Source organism: Manis pentadactyla, chromosome 7 (genome assembly GCF_030020395.1).
Source record: "Manis pentadactyla isolate mManPen7 chromosome 7, mManPen7.hap1, whole genome shotgun sequence".
NCBI classification, from domain to species: Eukaryota; Metazoa; Chordata; class Mammalia; order Pholidota; family Manidae; genus Manis; species Manis pentadactyla.
This window is the reverse complement of record NC_080025.1, coordinates 30,869,351-30,892,132: the sequence shown is the minus strand read 5'-3', so window position 1 is coordinate 30,892,132 and position 22,782 is coordinate 30,869,351. Positions and strand designations below refer to the sequence as shown.

Genomic DNA, 22,782 nt, shown 5'->3' with positions numbered 1-22,782 from the left:
TTTCTCTTTTGTTTTGCTTGCCTGGGGAGACATGTCCAGAAAAAAATTACTCATGCTAATGTTCATGAGATTTTTTCCTATGTTTTCTTCTGAGAGTTTTATGGTTTCATGTCTTATATTTAGGTCTTTAATCAATTTCAAGTTTAATTTTGTATGTGGTGTTGAGGAGTAATCTGGTTTCATTCTCTTGCATGTAGCTGTTTAATTTTTCCAGCACCATTTATTGAAGAGACTGTCTTTTCCCCATTTTATATAGTGGTTCCTTTGTCATATATTAATTGACCATTAATGTGTGGGTTTACTTCTGGTGTCTCTTTTCTATTCTTTTGATTTGTGGGTCTGTTCCTGTGCCAGTACCATACTGTTTTAATCACTGTAGCTTTGTAGAATAGCTTGAAATCAGGGAGTGTGATACCCCTAGCTTTGTTCTTTCTTCTCAAGATTGCTCTGGCTATGTGAGATCTTTTATGGTTCCATTTAAATCTTAGGATTCTTTGTTCTAATTCATTGAAAAATGCCATTGGTATTATAATAGGGATTTCATTGAATCTATAAATTGCTTTGGGCTGGATTGGCCACTTTGACAATATTCTTCCTATCCATGAGCCGTGAGATAGATTTCCCTTGATTTATGCTTTTAATTTCTTTCATCAGTGTCTTTTAGTTTTCAGAGTACAGGTCTTTCACCTCTTTGGCTGGGTTTCCTTCTAGGTATTTTATTATTTTTGATGCAATTGTAAATTGAATCATTTTCCTGATTTCTCCTTCTGCTAGTTCATTGTTAGTATAAGAAATGTAACAGATTTCTGTATATTGAATTTGTATCCTGCAACTTTGCTGAATCCACTTATTAGTCCTAATCTTTTTTTTTAATAGAGTCTTTAGGGTTCTTTATATGTATAGTATCATGTCATCTGCAAATAGTAACAGTTGCTTCTTCCTTACCAATTTGGATGCCTTTTTTTTTCTTGTCTGATTGGTGTGGCTAGGACTTGCAATACTATGTTGAATAAAATGGTGAGAGTAGGCATCCTTGTCTTGTTCCTGATCATAGTGGAAAAGTGTTTAGCTTTTTGCAATTTAGTATGATGTTAGCTGTGGGTTTGTCATATATGGCCTTTATTATGTTGAGATATGTTCCCTCTATACCCACTTTCTTGAGAGTTTTTATCATGAATGAATGTTGAATTTTTTCAAATGCTTTTTCAGCATCTATTGAGATGATCGTATGGTTTTTTTTTAGATAATTATTTTTTATTGAAGGGTAGTTGACGCACAGTATTACATTACATTAGTTTCAAGTGTACAACACAGTGATAAAACATTTATATACATAATTCTAGGTTCCAGCTATCACCCTACCAAGCTGTCACAATATCTTGACTATATTCCTTATGCTATACATTACATCCTGGTTACTTATTTATTTTACCATTGGAAGTCTGTCCTTTTTTTTTTTTTTTTTTTTTTTGTGAGGGCATCTCTCATATTTATTGATCAAATGGTTGTTAACGACAATAAAATTCTGTATAGGGGAGTCAGTGCTCAATGCACAATCATTAATCCACCCCAAGCCTAATTTTCGTCAGTCTCCAATCTTCTGAGGCATAACAAACAAGTTCTTACATGGAGAACAAATTCTTACATAATGAGTAAGTTACATAGTGAACATTACAAGGGCAGTCATCACAGAAACTTTCAGTTTTGCTCATGCATTATGAACTATAAACAGTCAGTTCAAATATGAATACTCATTTGGTTTTTATACTTGATTTATATATGGATACCACATTTCTCTCTTTATTATTATTATTTTTAATAAAATGCTGAAGTGGTAGGTAGATACAAGATAAAGGTAGAAAACATAGTTTAGTGTTGTAAGAGAGCAAATGTAGATGATAAGGTGTGTGCCTGCAGAGTATGTGTTAATCCAAGCTAGACAAGGGCAATAAAACATCCACATATGCAGAAGATTTCTCTCAGAACAGGGGGGGTGAGGTTCTAAGCCTCACCTCTGTTGATCCCCAATTTCTCACCTGATGACCCCCCTGCGACTGTGCCTGTCTTAGGTTGTTCCTCCCTTGAGGAATCTTACCCGTCTCTGGCTAACCAGTCATCTTCCGGGGTCATACAGGGAAATGTAAAGTTGGTAAGTGAGAGAGAAGCCTTATTGTTTGAAATGGTTAGCTTTTTATTTCTTTGCATATTTATGCCCTGTAGCTTCTATGCCCAGCATTTGTCTTGAGGTATCTTTACCACTTGGAAGAATTATCATACTCGGTAAATTTGATATGAGGCACGAATTCTATTTAGGGTTGTAATTAGGAAGGAAGAAGAAAAGCTATAGAAGTAGCAGGCGGAAGAAAACATGGGAAGATTGATTATTTCTTTGACCTATCTTCTTGTAGAGTAACTTCAGCATGTATAGGTTTTAAGCTACTACTTAAATTGCACACACACATTAACATAATAGGAGTATAGTTACATTACCAAAGCATATCTGTAATTACCAGCCATCTCCAGTGAAACCAAGAAAACCAGTTAGGCACCTTAGGCATTTGTGAAAACTTATCTATGATATGGTGGATATTGTCCAACTGAACTTGAACAGTCTGAGAGAAATCAGACAAATTAAAACAACCCATTCCTGGGGAATGTTCACATCCCTTATGTTCTTTTAACAGTAAATAGTCTGTAGTTGTAAGATTTTGGAGTGCTACAATTTGCACTTCTCCTAATTCTTGGTTGAGTTCCAACAGTATAGATCCAGTCAAATTTGTTGTTTTACTGTATGCACAGGCCAGCTTAGATATCTCCTTCATTCCCATGGCAAGTCCAGGAGCTGGTGGGATGAGTGCATCTACAGCTGTAGCGGTGCGTGGATCTTTGTTGGGGTTTTTTGATGATCATCTTCCGGCATGAGTCTTCCAGAGAGTGCTGATGTTGGAAGTTCTCTTTAATATCGTATCTTAGTTCATTTTCGGGGTAGCCCAATTAGGCTTTGATCTTCTGTATAAATGCAAACAGACCCTTTGCCTACACTTTTACATGCCCTTTATACCCTTGTGTAGAACTCATTGGAGGTTACCACACAGGAACTGCCCTTTTTTTTTTGTTGTTGTTGTTTTTTTGTTTTTGGTATCACTAATCTACACTTACATGATGAATATTATGTTTACTAGGCTCTCCCCTATACCAGGTCTCCCCTATAAACCCCTTTACAGTCACTGTCCATCTGCATAGCAAAATGTTGTAGAATCACTACTTGCCTTCTCTGTGTTGTACAGCCCTCCCTTTTCTCCTACCCCCCCCATGCATGTTAATCTTAATACCCCCCTACTTCTCCCACCCCCTTATCCCTCCCTACCCACCCATCCTCCCCAGTACCTTTCCCTTTGGTACCTGTTAGTCCATTCTTGAATTCTGTGATTCTGGTGCTGTTTTGTTCCTTCAGTTTTTCCTTTGTTCTTATATTCCACAGATAAGTGAAATCATTTGGTATTTCTCTTTCTCCGCTTGGCTTGTTTCACTGAGCATAATACCCTCCAGCTCCATCCATGTTGCTGCAAATGATTGGATTTGCCCTTTTCTTATGGCTGAGTAGTATTCCATTGTGTATATGTACCACATCTTCTTTATCCATTCATCTATCGATGGACATTTAGGTTGCTTCCAATTCTTGGCTATTGTAAATAGTGCTGCGATAAACATAGGGGTACACTGATCTTTCTCATACTTGATTGCTGCATTCTTAGGGTAAATTCCTAGGAGTGCAATTCCTGGGTCAAATGGTAAGTCTGTTTTGAGCATTTTGATGTACCTCCATACTGCTTTCCACAATGGTTCAACTAATTTACATTCCCACCAGCAGTGTAGGAGGGTTCCCCTTTCTCCACAGCCTCACCAACATTTGTTGTTGTTTGTCTTTTGGATGGCAGCCATCCTTACTGGTGTGAGGTGATACCTCATTGTAGTTTTAATTTGCATTTCTCTGATAATTAGCGATGTGGAGCATCTTTTCATGTGTCTGTTGGCCATCTGTATTTCTTTTTTGGAGAACTGTCTGTTCAGTTCCTCTGCCCATTTTTTAATTGGGTTATTTGTTTTTTGTTTGTTGAGGCGTGTGAGCTCTTTATATATTCTGGACGTCAAGCCTTTATCGGATGTGTCATTTTCAAAGATATTCTCCCATACTGTAGGGATCCTTTTTGTTCTATTGATGGTGTCTTTTGCTGTACAGAAGCTTTTCAGCTTAATATAGTCCCACTTACTCATTTTTGCTGTTGTTTTCCTTGCCCGGGGAGATATGTTCAAGAAGAGGTCACTCATGTTTATGTCTAGGAGGTTTTTGCCTATGTTTTCTTCCAAGGGTTTAATGGTTTCATGACTTACATTCAGGTCTTTGATCCATTTTGAGTTTACTTTTGTATATGGGGTTAGACAATGGTCCAGTTTCATTCTCCTACATGTAGCTGTCCAGTTTTGCCAGCACCGTCTGTTGAAGAGACTGTCATTTCGCCATTGTATGTCCATGGCTCCTTTATCAAATATTAATTGACCATATATGTCTGGGTTAATGTCTGGATTCTCTAGTCTGTTCCATTGGTCTGTGGCTCTGCTCTTGTGCCAGTACCAAATTGTCTTGATTACTATGGCTTTATAGTAGAGCTTGAAGTTGGGGAGTGAGATCCCCCCTACTTTATTCTTCTTTCTCAGGATTGCTTTGACTATTCGGGGTCTTTGGTGTTTCCATATGAATTTTTGAATTATTTGTTCCAGTTCATTGAAGAATGTTGCTGGTAGTTTCATAGGGATTGGATCAAATCTGTATATTGCTTTGGGCAGGATGGCCATTTTGACGATATTAATTCTTCCTAGCCACGAGCATGGGATGAGTTTCCATCTGTTAGTGTCCCCTTTAATTTCTCTTAAGAGTGACTTGTAGTTTTCAGAGTATAAGTCTTTCACTTCTTTGGTTAGGTTTATTCCTAGGTATTTTATTTTTTTTGATGCAATTGTGAATGGAGTTGTTTTCCTGATTTCTCTTTCTGTTGGTTCATTGTTAGTATATAGGAAAGCCACAGATTTCTGTGTATTGATTTTGTATCCTGCAACTTTGCTGTATTCCGATATCAGTTCTAGTAGTTTTGGGGTGGAGTCTTTAGGGTTTTTTATGTACAGTATCATGTCATCTGCAGATAGTGACAGTTTAACTTCTTCTTTACCAATCTGGATTCCTTGTATTTCTTTGTTTTGTCTGATTGCCGTGGCTAGGACCTCCAGTACTATGTTAAATAACAGTGGAGAGAGTGGGCATCCCTGTCTAGTTCCCGATCTCAGAGGAAATGCTTTCAGCTTCTCGCTGTTCAATATAATGTTGGCTGTGGGTTTATCATATATGGCCTTTATTATGTTGGGGTACTTGCCCTCTATTCCCATTTTGCTGAGAGTTTTTATCATGAATGGATGTTGAACTTTGTCAAATGCTTTTTCAGCATCTATGGAGATGATCATGTGGTTTTTGTCTTTCTTTTTGTTGATGTGGTGGATGATGTTGATGGACTTTCGAATGTTTTACCATCCTTGCATCCCTGGGATGAATCCCACTTGATCATGGTGTATGATCCTCTTGATGTATTTTTGAATTCGGTTTGCTAATATTTTGTTGAGTATTTTTGCATCTACGTTCATCAGGGATATTGGTCTGTAGTTTTCTTTTTTGGTGGGGTCTTTGCCTGGTTTTGGTATTAGGGTGATGTTAGCTTCATAGAATGAGTTTGGGAGTATCCCCTCCTCCTCTATTTTTTGGAAAACTTTAAGGAGAATGGGTATTATGTCTTCCCTGTATGTCTGATAAAATTCCGAGGTAAATCCATCTGGCCCGGGGGTTTTGTTCTTGGGTAGTTTTTTGATTACCGCTTCAATTTCGTTGCTGGTAATTGGTCTGTTTAGATTTTCTGTTTCTTTCTGGGTCAATCTTGGAAGGTTGTATTTTTCTAGGAAGTTGTGCATTTCTCCTAGGTTTCCCAGTTTGTTAGCATATAGGTTTTCATAGTATTCTCTAATAATTCTTTGTATTTCTGTGGGGTCTGTCGTGATTTTTCCTTTCTCGTTTCTGATACTGTTGATTTGTGTTGACTCTCTTTTCTTCTTAATAAGTCTGGCTAGAGGCTTATCTATTTTGTTTATTTTCTCAAAGAACCAGCTCTTGGTTTCATTGATTTTTGCTATTGTTTTATTCTTCTCAATTTTATTTATTTCTTCTCTGATCTTTATTATGTCCCTCCTTCTGCTGACCTTAGGCCTCATCTGTTGTTCTTTTTCCAATTTCGATAATTGTGACATTAGACCATTCATTTGGGATTGCTCTTCCTTTTTTAAATATGCTTGGATTGCTATATACTTTCCTCTTAAGACTGCTTTTGCTGTGTCCCACAGAAGTTGGGGCTTAGTGTTGTTGTTGTCATTTGTTTCCATATATTGCTGGATCTCCATTTTGATTTGGTCATTGATCCATTGATTATTTAGGAGCGTGTGGTTAAGCCTCCATGTGTTTGTGAGCCTCTTTGCTTTCTTTGTACAGTTTATTTCTAGTTTTATGCCTTTGTGGTCTGAAAAGTTGGTTGGTAGGATTTCAATCTTTTGGAATTTTCTGAGGCTCTTTTTGTGGCCTAGTATGTGGTCTATTCTGGAGAATGTTCCATGTGCACTTGAGAAGAATGTATATCCTTTTGCTTTTGGATGTATAGTTCTATAGATGTCTATTAGGTCCATCTGTTCTACTGTGTTGTTCAGTGCTTCCGTGTCCTTACTTATTTTCTGCCCAGTGGATCTATCCTTTGGGGTGAGTGGTGTGTTGAAGTCTCCTAGAATGAATGCATTGCAGTCTATATCCCCCTTTATTTAGTTCTGTTAGTATTTGTTTCACATATGCTGGTGCTCCTGTGTTGGGTGGATATATATTTAGAATGGTTATATCGTCTTGTTTGACTGAGCCCTTTATCATTATGTAGTGTCCTTCTTTATCTCTTGTTACTTTCTTTGTTTTGAAGTCTATTTTGTCTGATATTAGTACTGCAACCCCTGCTTTCTTCTCACTGTTGTTTGCTTGAAATATGTTTGTGCATCCCTTGACTTTTAGTCTGTACATGTCTTTGGGTTTGAGGTGAATTTCGTGTAAGCAGCATATAGATGGGTCTTGCTCTTTTATCCATTCTGTTACTCTGTGTCTTTTGATTGGTGCATTCAACCCATTAACATTTAGGGTGACTATTGAAAGATATGTACTTATTGCCATTGCAGGCTTTAAATTCGTGGTTACCAAAGGTTCAAGGTTAGCCTCTTTAGTACCTTACTGCCTAACTTAGCTCGCTTATTGAGCTGTTATATACACTGTCTGGAGATTCTTTTCTTCTCTCCCTTCTTGTTCCTCCTCCTGGATTCTTCATATGTTGGGTGTTTTGTGCTGTGCTCTTTCTAGGAGTGCTCCCATCTAGAGCAGTCCCTGTAAGATGTTCTGTAGAGGTGGTTTGTGGAAAGCAAATTCCCTCAGCTTTTGTTTGGGAATTGTTTAATCCCACCGTCATATTTGAATGATAGTCGTGCTGGATACAGTATCCTTGGTTCAAGGCCCTTCTGTTTCATTGTATTAAATATATCATGCCATTCTCTTCTGGCCTGTAGGGTTTCTGTTGAGAAATCTGATGTTAGCCTGATGGGTTTTCCTTTATAGGTGACCTTTTTCTCTCTAGCTGCCTTTAAAACTCTTTCCTTGTCCTTGATCTTTGCCATTTTAATTATTACGTGTCTTGGTGTTGTCCTCCTTGGATCCTTTCTGTTGGGGGTTCTGTGTATTTCCGTGGTCTGTTCGATTATTTCCTCCCCCAGTTTGGGGAAGTTTTCAGCAATTATTTATTCTAAGATACTTTCCATCTCTTTTCCTCTCTCTTCTTCTTCTGGAACCCCTATAATACGGATATTGTTCCTTTTGGATTGGTCACACAGTTCTCTTCATATTGTTTCATTCCTGGAGATCCTTTTGTCTCTCTCTATGTCAGCTTCTATGTGTTCCTGTTCTCTGATTTCAATTCCATCAATGGCCTCTTGCATTCTATCCATTCTGCTTATAAACCCTTCCAGAGTTTGTTTCATTTCTGCGATCTCCTTTCTGGCATCTGTGATCTCCCTCTGGACTTCATCCCATTTCTCTTGGGTATTTCTCTGCATCTCTGTCAGCATGTTTATGATTCTTATTTTGAATTCTTTTTCAGGAAGACTGGTTAGGTCTGTCTCCTTCTCTGGTATTGTCTCTGTGATCTTTGTCTGCCTGTAGCTTTGCCTTTTCATGGTGATAGGAATAGTTTGCAGAGCTGGGACGAGTGACGGTGGAAGGACTTCCTTTCTTGTTGGTTTGTGGCCCTCCTCTCCTGGGAGAACAGCGACCTCTAGTGGCTTGTGCTGCGCAGCTGCGCGCAGACAGAGTTTCTGCTTCCTGCCCGGCTTCTATGGAGTTAATCTCCGCTGTTGCTGTGGGCGTGGCCTGGCTCGGGCAGCTACTCCAACGTGGTGGAGTCGCGTTCGAGCGGGAGCGTCTGGGAGGCTATTTATCTCCGTAAGGGGCCTCCCTGCTCCCTGCAGCCCAGGGGTTAGGGTGCCCAGAGATCCCCGGATTCCCTACCTCTGGATTAAGTGTCCCGCCCTGCCCCTTTAAGACTTCGAAAAAGCACCCGCCAAAACAAAACAACGACCACCAAAAAAAAAAAAGGAAAAAAAAAAAGGAAAAAAATTTTTAAATTAAAAAAAAAAGAATTTTTGTTTAATTAAAAAAAAAAGGTGGTCGCTCGTTTTTCTTTATTCTCCGGTGCCAGCCTCAGGCCTCTGCTCACCGGTGTTGCTGCCCTGTTTCCCTAGTATTGGGGTCCCTATCCCTTTAAGACTTCCAAAAAGCGCTCGCCAAAACAAAACAGCAAAAAAGCAAAAAAAAAAAAAATGGTTGCGCGCTTTTCTTATGTCCTCCGGCACCCGGCCTCCAGTGCCCGCTCACTGTTCTTGCTGCCCTGTTTTCCTAGTATCCAGGGCCCTGCACTCTGGCCCGGATGGCTGGGGCTGGGTGTTCGGCAGCCCTGTGCTCCGTCTCCCTCCTGCTCTGCCTATTCTTCTCCCACCGGGAGCTGGGGGGAGGGGCACTCGGCTCCCGCAGGGCCAGGGCTTGTATCTTACCCCCTTCGCGAGGCGCTGGGTTCTCTCAGGTGCGGATGTGGTCTGGATATTGTCCTGTGTCCTCTGGTCTTTATTCTAGGAAGGGTTGTCTTTGTTATATTTTCATAGATATATGTTGTTTTGGGAGGAGATTTCCGCTGCTCTACTCACGCCGCAATCTTCCGCCCCTCTGATCGTATGGTTTTTATCCTTCCTTTTGTTAATGTGGTGTATCACGTTGTTTTATTTGTATTCAGTCAGAGTATTGTACCCTTCTTGCAATCCTTGGAGTAAATTCCACTTGGTCATGATGAATGATCTTGATATATTTAAATTAGGTTTGCTGATTTTTTTATTGAGGATGTTCATCAGCAATATTGGTCTGTAGTTTTCTTTTTTTTGTAGTTTCTTTGTCTTTTCATTTCTGATTTTGTTTGTATCTTCTCTCTTTTTTTTTTTGATAAGTGTGACTACAGATTTGTTTATTGTCTCAAAGAACCAGCTCTTGGTTTTATTGATTTTTTTTCTATTCTTAGTCTCTATTTTATGTATTTCCACTCTAATCTTTATTTTGGGCTTTGTTCTTTTTCTAGTTCCTTTAGTTGCAGGGTTACAATGTTTATTTGAACTGTTCTTGTTTTTTTCAGGTAGGCCTGTCCTGCTATAAACTTCCCTCTTAGAACTGCTTTTGCTGCATCTCACATATTTTGAACCATTGTTTCTGTTTTCATTTGCCTCCATGAATAGTTTGATTTCCTCTTTGATCTGTTCCTTGATCCATTGGTTATATAGAAGCATGTTGTTTAGCCTCCATGTGTTTGTGTGTTTTTTTCCTTGTAATGAATTTCTAGTTTCATACCACTGGTCTGAGAAGATGCTTAATACAATTTCAGTCTTAAATTTGTTGAGACTAGTTTTGTGTTCTAATATGTGATCTGTTTTGGAGAACATTCCATGTGCATTTGAGAAAAATGTATTTTGTTGATTCTGGGTAGAATGTTCTGTAATATCTGTTAAGTTCATCTGGTCTAATGCGTCATTCAACATCTCTATTTCCTTTTTCATTTTCTATCTGGATGATCTTCCATTGATGTAAGTGGAGTGATAAAGTCCCCTACTGTTATTGTGTTGCTGTCAATTTCTCCCTTTAGATCTGTTAGTATTTGGTTTATATATTTAAGTGCTCCTATGTTGGGTGCACAGATGTTTTCCATTGTTATATTCTCTTGTTGGACTGATCCCTTTATTATTATTATGTAATGTCCTTTGTCTTTTGTTTCTTTGTTTTGAAGTCAATTTTGTCTGATAGAAGTATTGCCAACTCCAGTTTTTTTCTCCAGCCCTTCAATTTCAGTCTGTGTGTGTCCTTAGATCTGAGGAGAGTCTGTTGTAGGCAACAAATAGGTGGGTCTTGTGTTTTTTTATCCATTCAGTCATCCTGTGTCTTTTGATTGGAGCATTTAAGCCACTTATATATTTTTATTAAAGTATCATTGATATACAATCTTACGATGGTTTCATATGAACATTATGGTTTCAACATTAAGCTGTATTACCAAATCCTCACCGCCCCCATTGCATTCACTGTCTATCAGCGTAGTAAGATGCTATAGAGCTATTACTAGTCTTCTCAATTAAGCCATTTACATTTAAAGAATTATCAATATGTATGTACATATTGCCATTTTGTTAAATGTTTCCTGGCTGCTTTTGTTGTTCTCTGATCCTTTCTCTTACTCTCTTCTCTCATGTTTTATGACTTCTTTAGTGTCATAGTTGAGCTCCCCTTCTCTTTCTTTTTTGAGTCTGTGTTATACATTTTTGGTTTGTGATTACCATGGGGTTCTTAATATGACATCCTGTGAATATAACAATGAGTAATAAGCTGGTGGTCACTTAAGTTCGAATGCATTCTAACAGCACTATGTTTCTTATTTCCCTTCTTCCCCCTTGGATGTATATAATACCTCCTTTTACACCTTTTTTGTTAAGTGATTCCCTTAACTAAGTTTTAGATATAAGTGCTTTTGTTACTTTTGTCTTTTTGATCTTCATACTATTCTCAAGTATTGATCTACTACTTCTACTGTATGTTTGCTTTACCAGTGGAAATTTTTTCCCTTTTTTAAGTTTCTTGCTTCTGTTTAGGGTCTTTTTTTTTCCTCTTAAAGAAGTCCCTTTAACATTTCTTGTAAGTCTGGTTTAGTAGTGGTGAATGCTTTTCACTTCTGTTTATCTGTGAAGCTCTTTATCTCTCCTTCAACTCTGAATGATAACCTTGCTGGGTAGAGTATTTTTAGTTGGAGGTCTTGTCCATTCAACACTTTGAATATATCATGCCATTCCTTTCTGGCCTGTAGAAAAACCAGCCAAGAACCTTATGGGGTTTCCCTTACACATAATTCATTGCTTTTCTCTTGCTGCTTTTGAGATTCTGTCTTTGTCTTTGATCTCTGACGTTTTGATTATGATGTGCCTTGGTGTGGACCTCCTGGGATTCACCGTGTTTGGAGCTCTCTGTGATCCTGAACCTGGTAGACTCCTCCTTCAGTTTTATCTCTTTAAATAAATTTTGCACCCCTTTCTCTCTCTCTTCTCCTTCTGGAACTACTATAATGCAGCTATTAGGCTGTTTGATATTGCCCCAGAGCTCTCTTATCCTGCCCTCCTTTCTTCTAATTCTTTCTTCCTTCTGCTCTTCAGGTTGAGTACTTACCATTACTCAGTCTTCCAAGTCACTGATAGATTCTTCTGCATCCTCTAGTCTGCTGTTCATTCCCTCCAGTGTATTTTTTATTTCATCTGTTGAATTCTTTGTCTCCAGTTGATTCTTTCTTAGACTTTCTATCTCTTTGTTGAGGTCCACCTTGAGTTCTGATATTGCTTTCTCAAGTCCACTGAGTATCTTTCTAGCCATTGCTTTAAACCCTTTATCAGGTAAATTACCTAACTCTGTTTTATATAGCTTTTTTCTTTTTTTGTTGTTCTGTCATTTGGAGTATGTCTCTCTGTCTCTTCATTTTGTGTGACTTTCTGTTCTTTGTTCTGTGAATTAGTTGAAAAGACTTGCTCTCCCATTTTGAAGGATTGGCCTTGTGTAAGAGAGTCCCTTGTGGCGACCATGTGTGCCTCATAGTTTTGGCAAGCTGGAGGCCAGGTAAGTGTGAGATGGGCTTTTCCTAATGCTGGGGCTCCCAGGGCATGGTCCCAGGGGCACAGCCTTGGGAGCCATTTTATGGGGCTGCTGGGTACACACCTGTGTGTTCTGCACTGGTGTTGGAGGGTGGTGGGCCAGCGATGAATCAGGGGCACACTCTGGGTAATTCCCAGATTGGTGCCAGCTGAATCCCCTGTGCCTCCTCACTTGTATGCTGGTGCTCGCTCTGGGCTGCTTGGGACCACTCCAGGGAATTCCTGCATCGGGCGCCTACCAGGTCCTGTTGGGGTATGGAGTGTGGCTCCAAGAACAGTCCGCCCTCGGCTCCTGAGTGCCCTGGTCTCCTCCCAGGAATTCTCACTTCGGTGCCTGCAGGTCCCGCTGGCGGCTGGGATCAGGTACCATGCAAGCACAAGTTTCTTCTCAGAGCCTGCCTGCTCTGGGCTGCTCCAGGAAGTTCCCATGTTTGTGCCCACCAGGTCCTTCTAGGGATCCAGGGTCAGGCCTGGCACACAAGTTCCCCACGTTGCCTCAGTGGCACCAGCCTGCAGACTCATGCACCCTCCCTGTGAGCGAGGGAACTTTATGGTCCTGCTGATGAGGGCTGGGCTGGTGGATAATTGCAGGCAACAAGTCGGGACTGCTAGATAAGGCCCAGGTCTTGCCCTTGGCAGCACCAGGATGTGTGGAAGGAGCACAAACAATGGTGCTGGGAGCTTCTCTGGCCCCAGATTGCCTCCAACAGTTTCCTTGCCAAGTGGTAGATGTTTAGTTCTAAAAGTTGGGTTCTTTCCCTTTTGACCTAGTTGCACTTTGAAGCACAGGGATTTTTTTCTGCACCTCCAGGCAGGGAGTCCATACCTTGCTCTCTCGGGGATGCCCCTTCCCCTCCCCCCACAGGTCACTGTGCTGGGGAAGGGGTTCCTGAAGTTGCTGTGTCTGTCTCTTCTGCTGTTCTGGGGTTTTATTTATTTGATCTTTCTGTCCCTTGTTGTGTAGAAGGTGTTCATTTGGTCTCTGTTCTTCAGGGTGAAGTGCTTAGTGTGGAGGTGCAGATTTGGTATGTGGGTGGGAGAAGTGGATTCAGCTCTCACTACTCTGCAGTCTCCCCAGAATTCCCTCAGCTCCCTAAGAATTGATGGAGTACTGGCCTAAGTCCCATCTGCCATCCATCAGGGAGAAAAAGAAATGACCTGGTCCTTCATATGCTTATGCCCCTGAAGAGGTAAGATGAATACTTAGGGACATATTAGATAAGGCCAGATAGAAGTGCCAAGTTGTGTGGAAGCAGGAACGGCTGTCACTTATGGAGAGTGTTGGGTGCCAGCTGTGCTCGGCTCTCTCTACATTGTCTCTTGAATGCTCAGGCTCTGGAGGAAGCAGACTCACGAGAGGAGGCAGATGGTGAGATCTGGCAGGAGAAGAGAAGACAGTTCGAGTGGGCAGAGCAGCATTCATTACATGGGGCGAGAGAAAGGAGAGGGCACTGCGGGAGCTTGCTGGAGGCTCACTGGTCATCAGGCCCACATCTCACTCCGACGGACAGCATCAGAGAGCACTGGGAGGGGGCCGGCTCCAGCTTAGGGACCAAGGCCAACAGCGTAAGCAGTGGGCTAGTGTCACACATTCACCAGGGGAGGGATGAGGGAGGTACACGTTGACCTGCTTTGCCCCAAGCTCCTGTGGGTGGCTTTGGAGGCAGCTGTACCCATTGGACACTTACATGGCAGGGAGCGGGTTGAAGGCAGAGCCCTCTCAGCTTAGACCAGCCAATGCTGTTGTGTCAAGGTGAAACTGGACCTTCTGACCCTTAGGCCTGTGTTCTGTCCCTGGGGTCTCTGTGGACTCTGCTTTGCACTTCCTATCTGAAGCATCCATCCTCAGGGCCTGAGAAGGAAGGAGGTTATTATTAATTGTCCCTTTATACCCAATGGCCTATTGGGTGGTTGCCATGGGAATAAGACGCTGAGCTTTCACAGCTAAGGGTTTGAATGCACCTCTTCCTTCCTATGAGCTGCTGTGGTCGTTACAGGAAGCTGACTTCGGGAAGCTGGGCCAGCTCCTGTGAAGAGGCTTTCTGGTCCACTTGTGCTGTAGCCCCTTCTGGTAGCTCTCAGAAGGCCGAGGAGGTGCCACCCCCCCTTTATAGCACGCTCACATTTATATACAAGCTTTAGATTTTCATGTACAGAAGACAATCCCAGAGACTCTTAAAAACCTTCATAATGAACTGCATTCAGTATAGATAATGCTGTTGGTGCCATTTTCTCAAAGTACAAAGTAATTTTGAACTTGTTCCACATGAGGAGCCCACCTACTAGAGGTTGATGATCTGCGAAGGTTGGGCCAAGTCTAGGTTTCCACAGAACTGAGCTAGGACTCTAGGAAGTTCCCATGCAAATAAAGTCATCCATCACTGGTGAAAAAAAAGCTCCCTAGGGTTTCAGAACCAGTATTCATAGTCCATTTCTGTACTGGTTTAATTGAATTTTGCTTCCCAGAGCAGGTATGTTTTTAGCAACAGAAAAGCATTCCGTTTGGATTTCTGTTACAAATGAAACATTACTCATGGAAAATGTGGAATATTTCATAATACTTCCTAGAGGGCCCCAGTGGAAGAAGTTTGAGTATGTCTGTATCTGCATGGGACAGTCCCATGCTTAGGAAGTTCAGATTTCCCCTGTAACTGTGGGACTAAGCTGAGCTTTCTACAAACAGTAAGTGTGGTGTCTATGCCCAGTTATTCCACAATGTGTTTGGTGTTCTTATTGCTAAATTCAGTCTTGAGTTTGAGTTTGAGTTTGAAGCCAATATCAAATCTTCAGTCTTTACTACCAGTCTTCAATATCAGGTCTATTCCTGGACTCTGGGTTGGGTCAGGTGACAGCTGTTTGTTAAGTCCAGTGTTTGGACTGGATTCCAGTGATCTACAATTATCCAATGTATAGACAGATAACCAAAATATTTTCTGAGTCACTTAATAAATCTTTCAGGTTTGATTTATCTGTGATTTTTATGAAGAAAGCATACTATTTGTGGTAGGTAGAATGATGGCCCTTCCCAAAGGTGTTTATGTCTTAATTCCCTGAACTTGTGAATGTGTTAGGTTACATGACAAAGGGTAATTAAGGTTGATCATTAGCTGCCCTTCCACAGGATGATTATCCTGGAATATCTGGATGGTTCATTATAATCACAAGGTCCTTAAAAGTGCAAAAGGGAGGTGGGAGAGTCAATGTTAGTGATCCAAAGTGAGAAAGACTCGCTGGTCATTGCTGGCTTGGAGGATGGAGGAAGGGGCCATGAGCCAAGGAATGGAAGCATCTTCTAGCAGTTGGAAATGGCAAAGAAACACTTTCCCCTAGAGCCTCAAAAAGGAGCATGGCCCTGCCTCCACCTTGATTTTAGCCCAGAGAAACCAGTGCCAGGCTTCTGGCATCCAGAACTGCAAGGAAGTAAATTTGTATTGTTTTAAGCCACTGAGTTGGTGGCACTTTATTACATCAGTGATAGGAAACTATTACATTATTCTGTGTATTGAAGTTAAAACAGGTACAGGTTTCTCCATATCATGGTTTAAAATCTCAGTCATTCTGAGGTCACAAACCAGGAGTTGCAGTAGCTTCTACTGAACTTGTTCTCAGACTGTCCGTCAAGACACTGCATGCTGAATGGATGCTGTCAGCAGTGTTGTCTCACATGATAGCCTGGCCCATTGGCTCCTGTCATTCGTACAACTCTGCATTCCACAAAATTGAGTTTCTGGGCAGAAACCACCTGACAGGAAGCAAGCATCTGTAACAGCTTGTCAATACCACCATTGATGAAGCTGCCACAGAACTGGGCAAAAATGTTTGAGTCTGAACATTAATGGGAAATGAAACTTGAAACCAAATTCAAGTCAGCTTGAGAACAGAGGAATCAGGAAGTCCATGCTGTAGAAGGTGTAACATTTTGTGAGCTGTAACAACTGTCTGTTGGTGCATCGATGGAAGAAATTGGTATTGTTGTCCCTTCCTCTTGGAAAGTAGTAGATGGGCAGCTACCCAGATTCACTTGTACAACTGTATTAATTGGCTCAGTAGCGACAGGATTTACAGGTTTTGAAAGAGGTCAGCTCTCCTGCAGAGAGCACTTAGGAACCTAGGTAAAAAATCAGGGTTCTAATAGGAAAGTAAGTGAACGACACTTAGTAGAACCTGATTATCAATGCTCACTACCATGAGCTACACCAGGGAGTGTCGTCGTTACAAAAGTAGGCATATGGCTGCAGCCTGGGTGAGCCTGGGAGACATACTCAGTGAGAGAAGCCATACGAAAGACTACTTTGTGTGAGGCCATCTGCATGAACTGTCCAGAAGAGGCATGTCCCTGTTGGCTTGGTGGTTGCCTGGGGCTGGAGGGGGTTGGGGGACATGGGGAGTGCCTGCTGACAGGTCTGGGGCTTCTTTGGGGGGGGGTGATGGCCATGTTCTAGACCTGATTGTGGTTTTGGTTGCGCTACTCTGAATATACCCCAAACCGTTAAATTGTGCACTTTGAATGGATGAACTGTGTTGGCTGAGGTCATATCAGTAGAGCCTTTTAGAAAAAGATAGCCTGTGGGGTAACTGCATGGCAGAGAGCTTCACCACGGTGATACTGGGATTGGGTAAGAGCAGCTTCCTGGACTGTCCCACGGGGGTTGTCATATCTGTTTTCTGGCATTGGAGCTTTTAGGATCAGAAGACACAGAACCTTATTTCTGAAGCTTATAGTTTTTAAATTCAGTGTCAGGGATTGCTTTATTGATCAGTGATGCAGCAGTTTTATCAGACCACTTCTGGTTGTGTTTGCAGGCCTCCATTTTTCTTTTTCTTACTGGGTGGATCTTTGTCCCTTGCGGGGATCATGGCCAGTTTGATAAATGTGTGGTCCCTGTACACTTGTGCTGCCCTGAGCACAGCCATGTGCACACTGTGAGGCCCTGCCGTGATCCTTGGCGTATCTTTTTAAGTCCAGTTAGTACCATATGAATCGCTATACTTGCAAGACTTCAGGTCTTTTTAGTCTGCATGTCCATACAATGAGAAAACGGTCTGACAGGGCCAACTGGGCAACAGTAGAATTTAGTGCCATTCTGAGGTCTGTTCTCATTGTTAGACTTCCTGCACCATCCAGCTGGCCGTGGTCCTTCCCTTGTGCGTGTTGGGCACGGGGCTGCAGGGACAGAATACATAGGCTGTTGGTGTCAGTCACCTTGCTCACTGCTGGTGGACCAGCTGCCAGGCTGGTGCCACCGAAGCCACGGCCAGGGGCAGCTGCTTTCCCGCAGCCATCCTAGAGTTCCTGACAGGCCTGAGGAGGGGGCAGCAGCAGGGTGGGGACCTCCTTGTGGCAGCCGGAGCTCCCAAGGCCCCTGCTGCCACCACGCCATAGCCTCAATGCCCTCCCCTTTTAGTCTGTCCCCACGGCTTCTTGGTGCTGCCTGTAGCACAAGGAAAAGGATGAGAGAGTCCTCAGGACCTAGGCAGCCAGTTACTTATTCACAGTCACTTTGTTGATTGCCTTCTCTTCCAGTCACGGGCATTGTGCTAGGTACTGAAGTGGAGGTTAAAGTGCATGAGGATGAACAAGCCTGTAATTTAACAAAGAAAGAAAGTATCTGTGACCCTGCAGAAAAGAAATCTTTGGTGGGTATGTGCAGTGAGGGAGTTGCCTGTTTAGAACCCCCTGTGGTGCAAGCTGGTGCCTGGCGCCTGTGCAGGAGTGTGGGCCACAGAGGCACCAGGCAGGACAGTGGGTCCAAACCAGCCGCGGCACTGGGCGCCTGGGTGGGGCCGTGGGAGTGGGGCTGCACAGGCAGGCTGGAGCCAGCTCTGGAGGGTTTCAGTGCCAAGAGTGTCTGTGACATGGGGCTGCCCCCAGTACTGTTGTTGAGCACCTGCTAAGGGCCCAATACTACCAGGTGCTCAGCTTCGCAACAGCCTTGAGAGGTTGGCATCAGTATCCCCATTTTACAAAAGAAACAGCCAGGCCAAGTGGTCTGCCCAAGGTCAGAGCTGGTAAACGTGAAGCCTGTGTTCCATCTGCTGCACTAGACTTGCGTTCTCTCTGGAGAGACAGAACTCTTACACAAAACATAAAGGCAGCATGGCATTCACTTTGAAGTTGAACCGTGTGGAAGTGCCATTTGTGTAGGTGACAGTGGTCAGCATCATGGTTTGGCCTAGCAGTGGGGGTCAGAGGAAGGAGAGCTCTCTCGGGCAGGAATGGTCAGCACAGGTTTTGTGGAGGAGGTAGGAGCCGAGCAAGGCCTTGATGCAGACTCTGGATGGATGAAAATGAGGATTGGGAAGGGCGGGGAGGGGTCAGGGCTGGAGGGCAGCCAGATGGGCTGGCAGGGGACCTGGGGCTGTCCATCAGAGGGTAGGAGTGTGGTCCTCTGGAGGCGGTCACCATCCATGCTTTGGATTTGACCCACGGAGATAATCTTGCATGTGGCTGTCAGCTTTCTCTCTGTGTTTGGTCCTTGGTGTACTGACCCCTCCCTTTGCACACTCTCTCTGCAGGAGACAGGTGAGCAGATTGCTATCAAACAGTGTCGGCAGGAGCTAAGCCCCCGGAATCGGGAGCGGTGGTGCCTGGAGATCCAGATCATGAGAAGGTGAAGGCTGGCTACACTTGGGGGTTGGGAGGCAGTCCACGGGCCCAGGGGCTACGGGACATTGATGTGAGGTCTGGGGGAGCCTGCTGAGCTTTGGGATCTGGAGCAGCAGCCTTACCTCTTGCATCTGGAAAAGAGCCATAAATCTCAGGCACTCAATCAGGGTGGCAGCCAGACTCCCAGGTAGATGAGTCTTAGAGGAGTGACAGTGTCCCACAAGGCCGTGTCAAGGGCTTCTGGTCAGCTTTCTTTGTTATATTAAGTAATTTTAAATAGCCACTACAGTGAATTTTCCTTTGTCAGCAAAAATCCTTTCTTCCCTTCTCCTTATGTTTCCAATTTCAAGGTGGTATGTGACTCTCCACGGCTGTGAGCCTACCTACTGCTGGTATTTATTCCTCCAGTGTGTAGACAGGGACTGTTGGTCAGTCCCCAGACAGATGCTGTCCTCCCAGCTAGAAAGGCGTTTAGTAAATCAGCAACCTAGTCAGCCCGGAAGACCTCACATAGGTATTCCCTCCTCAAACATTTAAAAAAGGGGAGGTGTCGCCTTGTTTGTGTGTGCACATGTGCATACACACACACACACACACAAATGCATATGCAAATGTGCACACATACACGTGCACACCCCCACACACCACAGTCCCACCTGTATGGCATGGGACTGGAAGCCCCTGTCTCTGCTCTGAGGAGCTGTGTGAAGGTGCAGGAGGGACTTGCAGGCACTACAGACAGTTCATCCACACGTGACACTCTCACGGTTCTTGAGCTGGTGGTGCCCAGAATAGAGCAGGGCAGCTACTGAGTGACCAGATGTGGAGGCGAGCGACCAGTGCCTGACCACCGGCTTCCTCCTTGCGCCCGAGGGCCCGTGGCTGTTCCGGGCCTTTGCAGTGAGGCGAGCTGCGCTGCCACACAGCGGGGGAATTGGTGGCCAAAGCCTGGTCCCTCCCTCACTGATATTTCCCTCCTAGGCTGAACCACCCCAGTGTGGTGGCTGCACGGGACGTCCCCGAGGGGATGCAGAACTTGGCTCCCAATGACTTGCCCCTGCTGGCCATGGAGTACTGCCAGGGAGGAGACCTCCGAAAGGTGAGGCCTCCAGGGTGGGGGGCACACGCCTGTCTGGGTGCGGAGCGACAGGGAGGCCTTCCCCCACTCCCGCCATCAGGAGACTCTGGGAGACATCAGGGACTCCTTGAACCTCCTCCTCCCATGTCCCACGTGGAGTGGTGTGTGTGATGTGAATCAAGAGACTGAATCAGAAGCTCTTAACGAGAAAGGCAGGGAAGGGCTTGTCCGGTGTCCTGCATGGCTCTTACTCAGAGGACGAGGAAAGAGTCCCCAGGTCCTGAGGGTGGGGAAGGATTGGATGAGCCCCAGAACAAGCTTCCCTCCCCTCGACCAGTTCGGGCCCGTTGTCTCTCCGTGTCGGTGTCACTGCTGTCCCCTCAGGAGGGATTTTCTCCCGCAACTGTGGTGGCACCCTGCACAGGGTCACAGAGGGAGCAGGAAGGGAGCTGGCTTAGTAATCAGGGAACTGGGCTGGGGTTGCAGAGCCGCCGCTGACTCACCTTCTGGCTTTGCCTTCCCCCTCAGAGCCCTCGTTCCCTGTACTTGAATGCACCCTGCAGGGTGGGTGATGGCAGCCCTCCCTGGTCTCAGAGACGCTGAGCATGTCCTCCTCCCCAGCAGTCCCCAAAACTGCTGCACAACCTGCTTTTCCATGTTCCTTGTTTGACTTTCAACAGCCCTGTGACTTTGGTAAAACAGATGTGATCCCCACGTGAAGGCTGGGTGTCGTGGCCCAGAGAGGTCAGGAGGATTAGCAGGCCTCACCGAGCCACGGTGGCCGAGCTGGCGTCACAGTCTGTGGGAGCCCTGCTGCGGGCCACCTGTCCATCTGAGAAACTGAGCAATGCCATACGGCCTGGGGCCAAATAAAAAAGTTGTTTCTGTGTTGAAAAGAGGTTGCTGTGTTATTGCCCATCTCCCTCAGCTCTTCAGTCTAGAAGGTCCACGGTTTGGGGACGGGGCAGGGGAGGCAGGGCACCCAGGCCTCATGCAGGGTAGTTACCTGGACCTGGCGTCACAGGCTGTTCTCTTCACTCCTCTGGCCCCTTCTGCCGCCTTTTCCAAAAGGAAACTTTCCATGAGGCTCCATCTCCCCAGTGACTTTCTCCTACCACCGGAGGCAGGCATGTCCTGGGAGTGTCACGGCAGGATGTGAACACTGTCACAGGCAGGGCCCACGAGCAAGGGACTGATACCCAGGGAGAGACATGGAACTTGGCAATACTTTGATTTTCCTTTTTATTTGCCTAACCTTTGACAGTCATCCCATTACTAACTGCAGCTATTTAAGGAGAAAAAGCCATGTTGTCATTGAGAGGATGGCTTGTAGAGGACAGCGTGGGAGGCACGCAGGTTATGGCCAGATTGCAGAGGGCTCTGAGGCGGGTGGAGAGCTTTAGACGTAATCTTACAGGCAGCGAAGAGCCAGGCAGCTGGGGAAAAAGATACAGACTTTTTCAGCCCCGTTGACCTGGCATGGGGTGCAGGCTAACGGGGAGGGGCCTCTGTCACCCGGGGACATTACAAGGAGGACACTACTGCCTGGAGGCTCAGGATATTGGTTCTCTGTGTTCTCCAAGTGAAGTAGCCTTTCCCTCCTCTAAAATGTTTCCAAAGCATGCTTGTGGGCATGGAGAGACAAGCTTGGCCAACACATAAGCAAATGTAAAAGCCAGAGCTGATGGAAAGAGTGAAGCCTGCATGCCTGGCTCAGAAAGCAGGCTCTTGGACAGTAATGGATGTAAATGTTAGCTAATGATGGTTGACCTCACTTGGGAAGTTGTTTTCTCCGTTTTCTTCATTTGAGGCCAACTTCCAGTGACCTTGATTACGTTGAGAAGGTCAGGAGGGCAAAGAGTGTGAGTGTTTGGGCTTGAGCCTCAGGTACACCTGGCTCCATGTTCCAGCTCCCCCTGGGGTGGCCCTGCACACTCAGGTTCCTCCTGTGGAATGGAGACTCCAGCAGTGCTTATCCCGGGGCGGTGGGGAGGATAAAATGAGATGATGCGGGGAACACTCCACTGCGCTGATCCAAGCAGAGGTAGCCCAGTGTGGGCACGCAGTACATGCTCATTAATATTCCCTCCTGTTGTCACCCCTGCACTGGCGAGGCGGTGCAGGGAAGCAGGCAGGGGACATCTTCAGTGAGTGCCTTCCACCCGCCCTCTGCAGGTCCCTGCGGAGGGGCAGGCCCATCATGGCTGAGCTCTGACCCCTCAGCTGTGCATGGGTGAGTGCCTCTGGGAGTTCTCGGGGCTGCTCCTCCTCAGGGCTGGGGTTAGCGCCCAGACAACCTTGGCTGATAAACACACGCTAGTGGACTTACTGGTGGCTGGTGACCACTCACTCTGATGCTTCTTTTCAACTTCTCGACAGTACCTGAACCAGTTTGAGAATTGCTGTGGCCTGCGGGAAGGAGCCATCCTCACCTTGCTGAGCGACATCGGTAAATTCCAGCCCTGGAAGGCAGGCCGGGCCCTCCAGGGAGAGTCCTTGAGGAGCAGGGCGGGGAGATACTTCTGTCCTGTGGTCTTCACACCGGGTGGGGTTGAGGAGGGACAGATGGAGTGGGGAGGTCACCAAGGGGCTAGTCAGGCAGGCGCTGAACTCAAATAGATTTCCTTTCCTTCCGGACTCAGTCATGAAGTGGATTGTCATGTCCGTAGAATAACAGATTTCCTCTCCCATTACAAAGCTCCGCTCC

At 44.7% G+C, this 22,782-nt stretch overlaps 1 protein-coding gene across 7 annotated transcripts in view; it reads left to right on the top strand.

The window, feature by feature from the left end:
- The window catches only part of IKBKB (inhibitor of nuclear factor kappa B kinase subunit beta), a 93,554-nt gene that overhangs the window by 6,556 nt on the left and 64,216 nt on the right, over positions 1-22,782 (top strand). For all 7 annotated transcript variants that reach the window (XM_036877458.2, XM_036877459.2, XM_036877457.2 and 4 more), the window contains 3 exons: positions 18,907-19,001; positions 19,979-20,096; positions 22,455-22,524. In XM_036877458.2, coding sequence (XP_036733353.2) covers positions 18,907-19,001; positions 19,979-20,096; positions 22,455-22,524 — 283 coding nt within the window. The remainder of the gene's footprint in view (positions 1-18,906; positions 19,002-19,978; positions 20,097-22,454; positions 22,525-22,782) is intronic.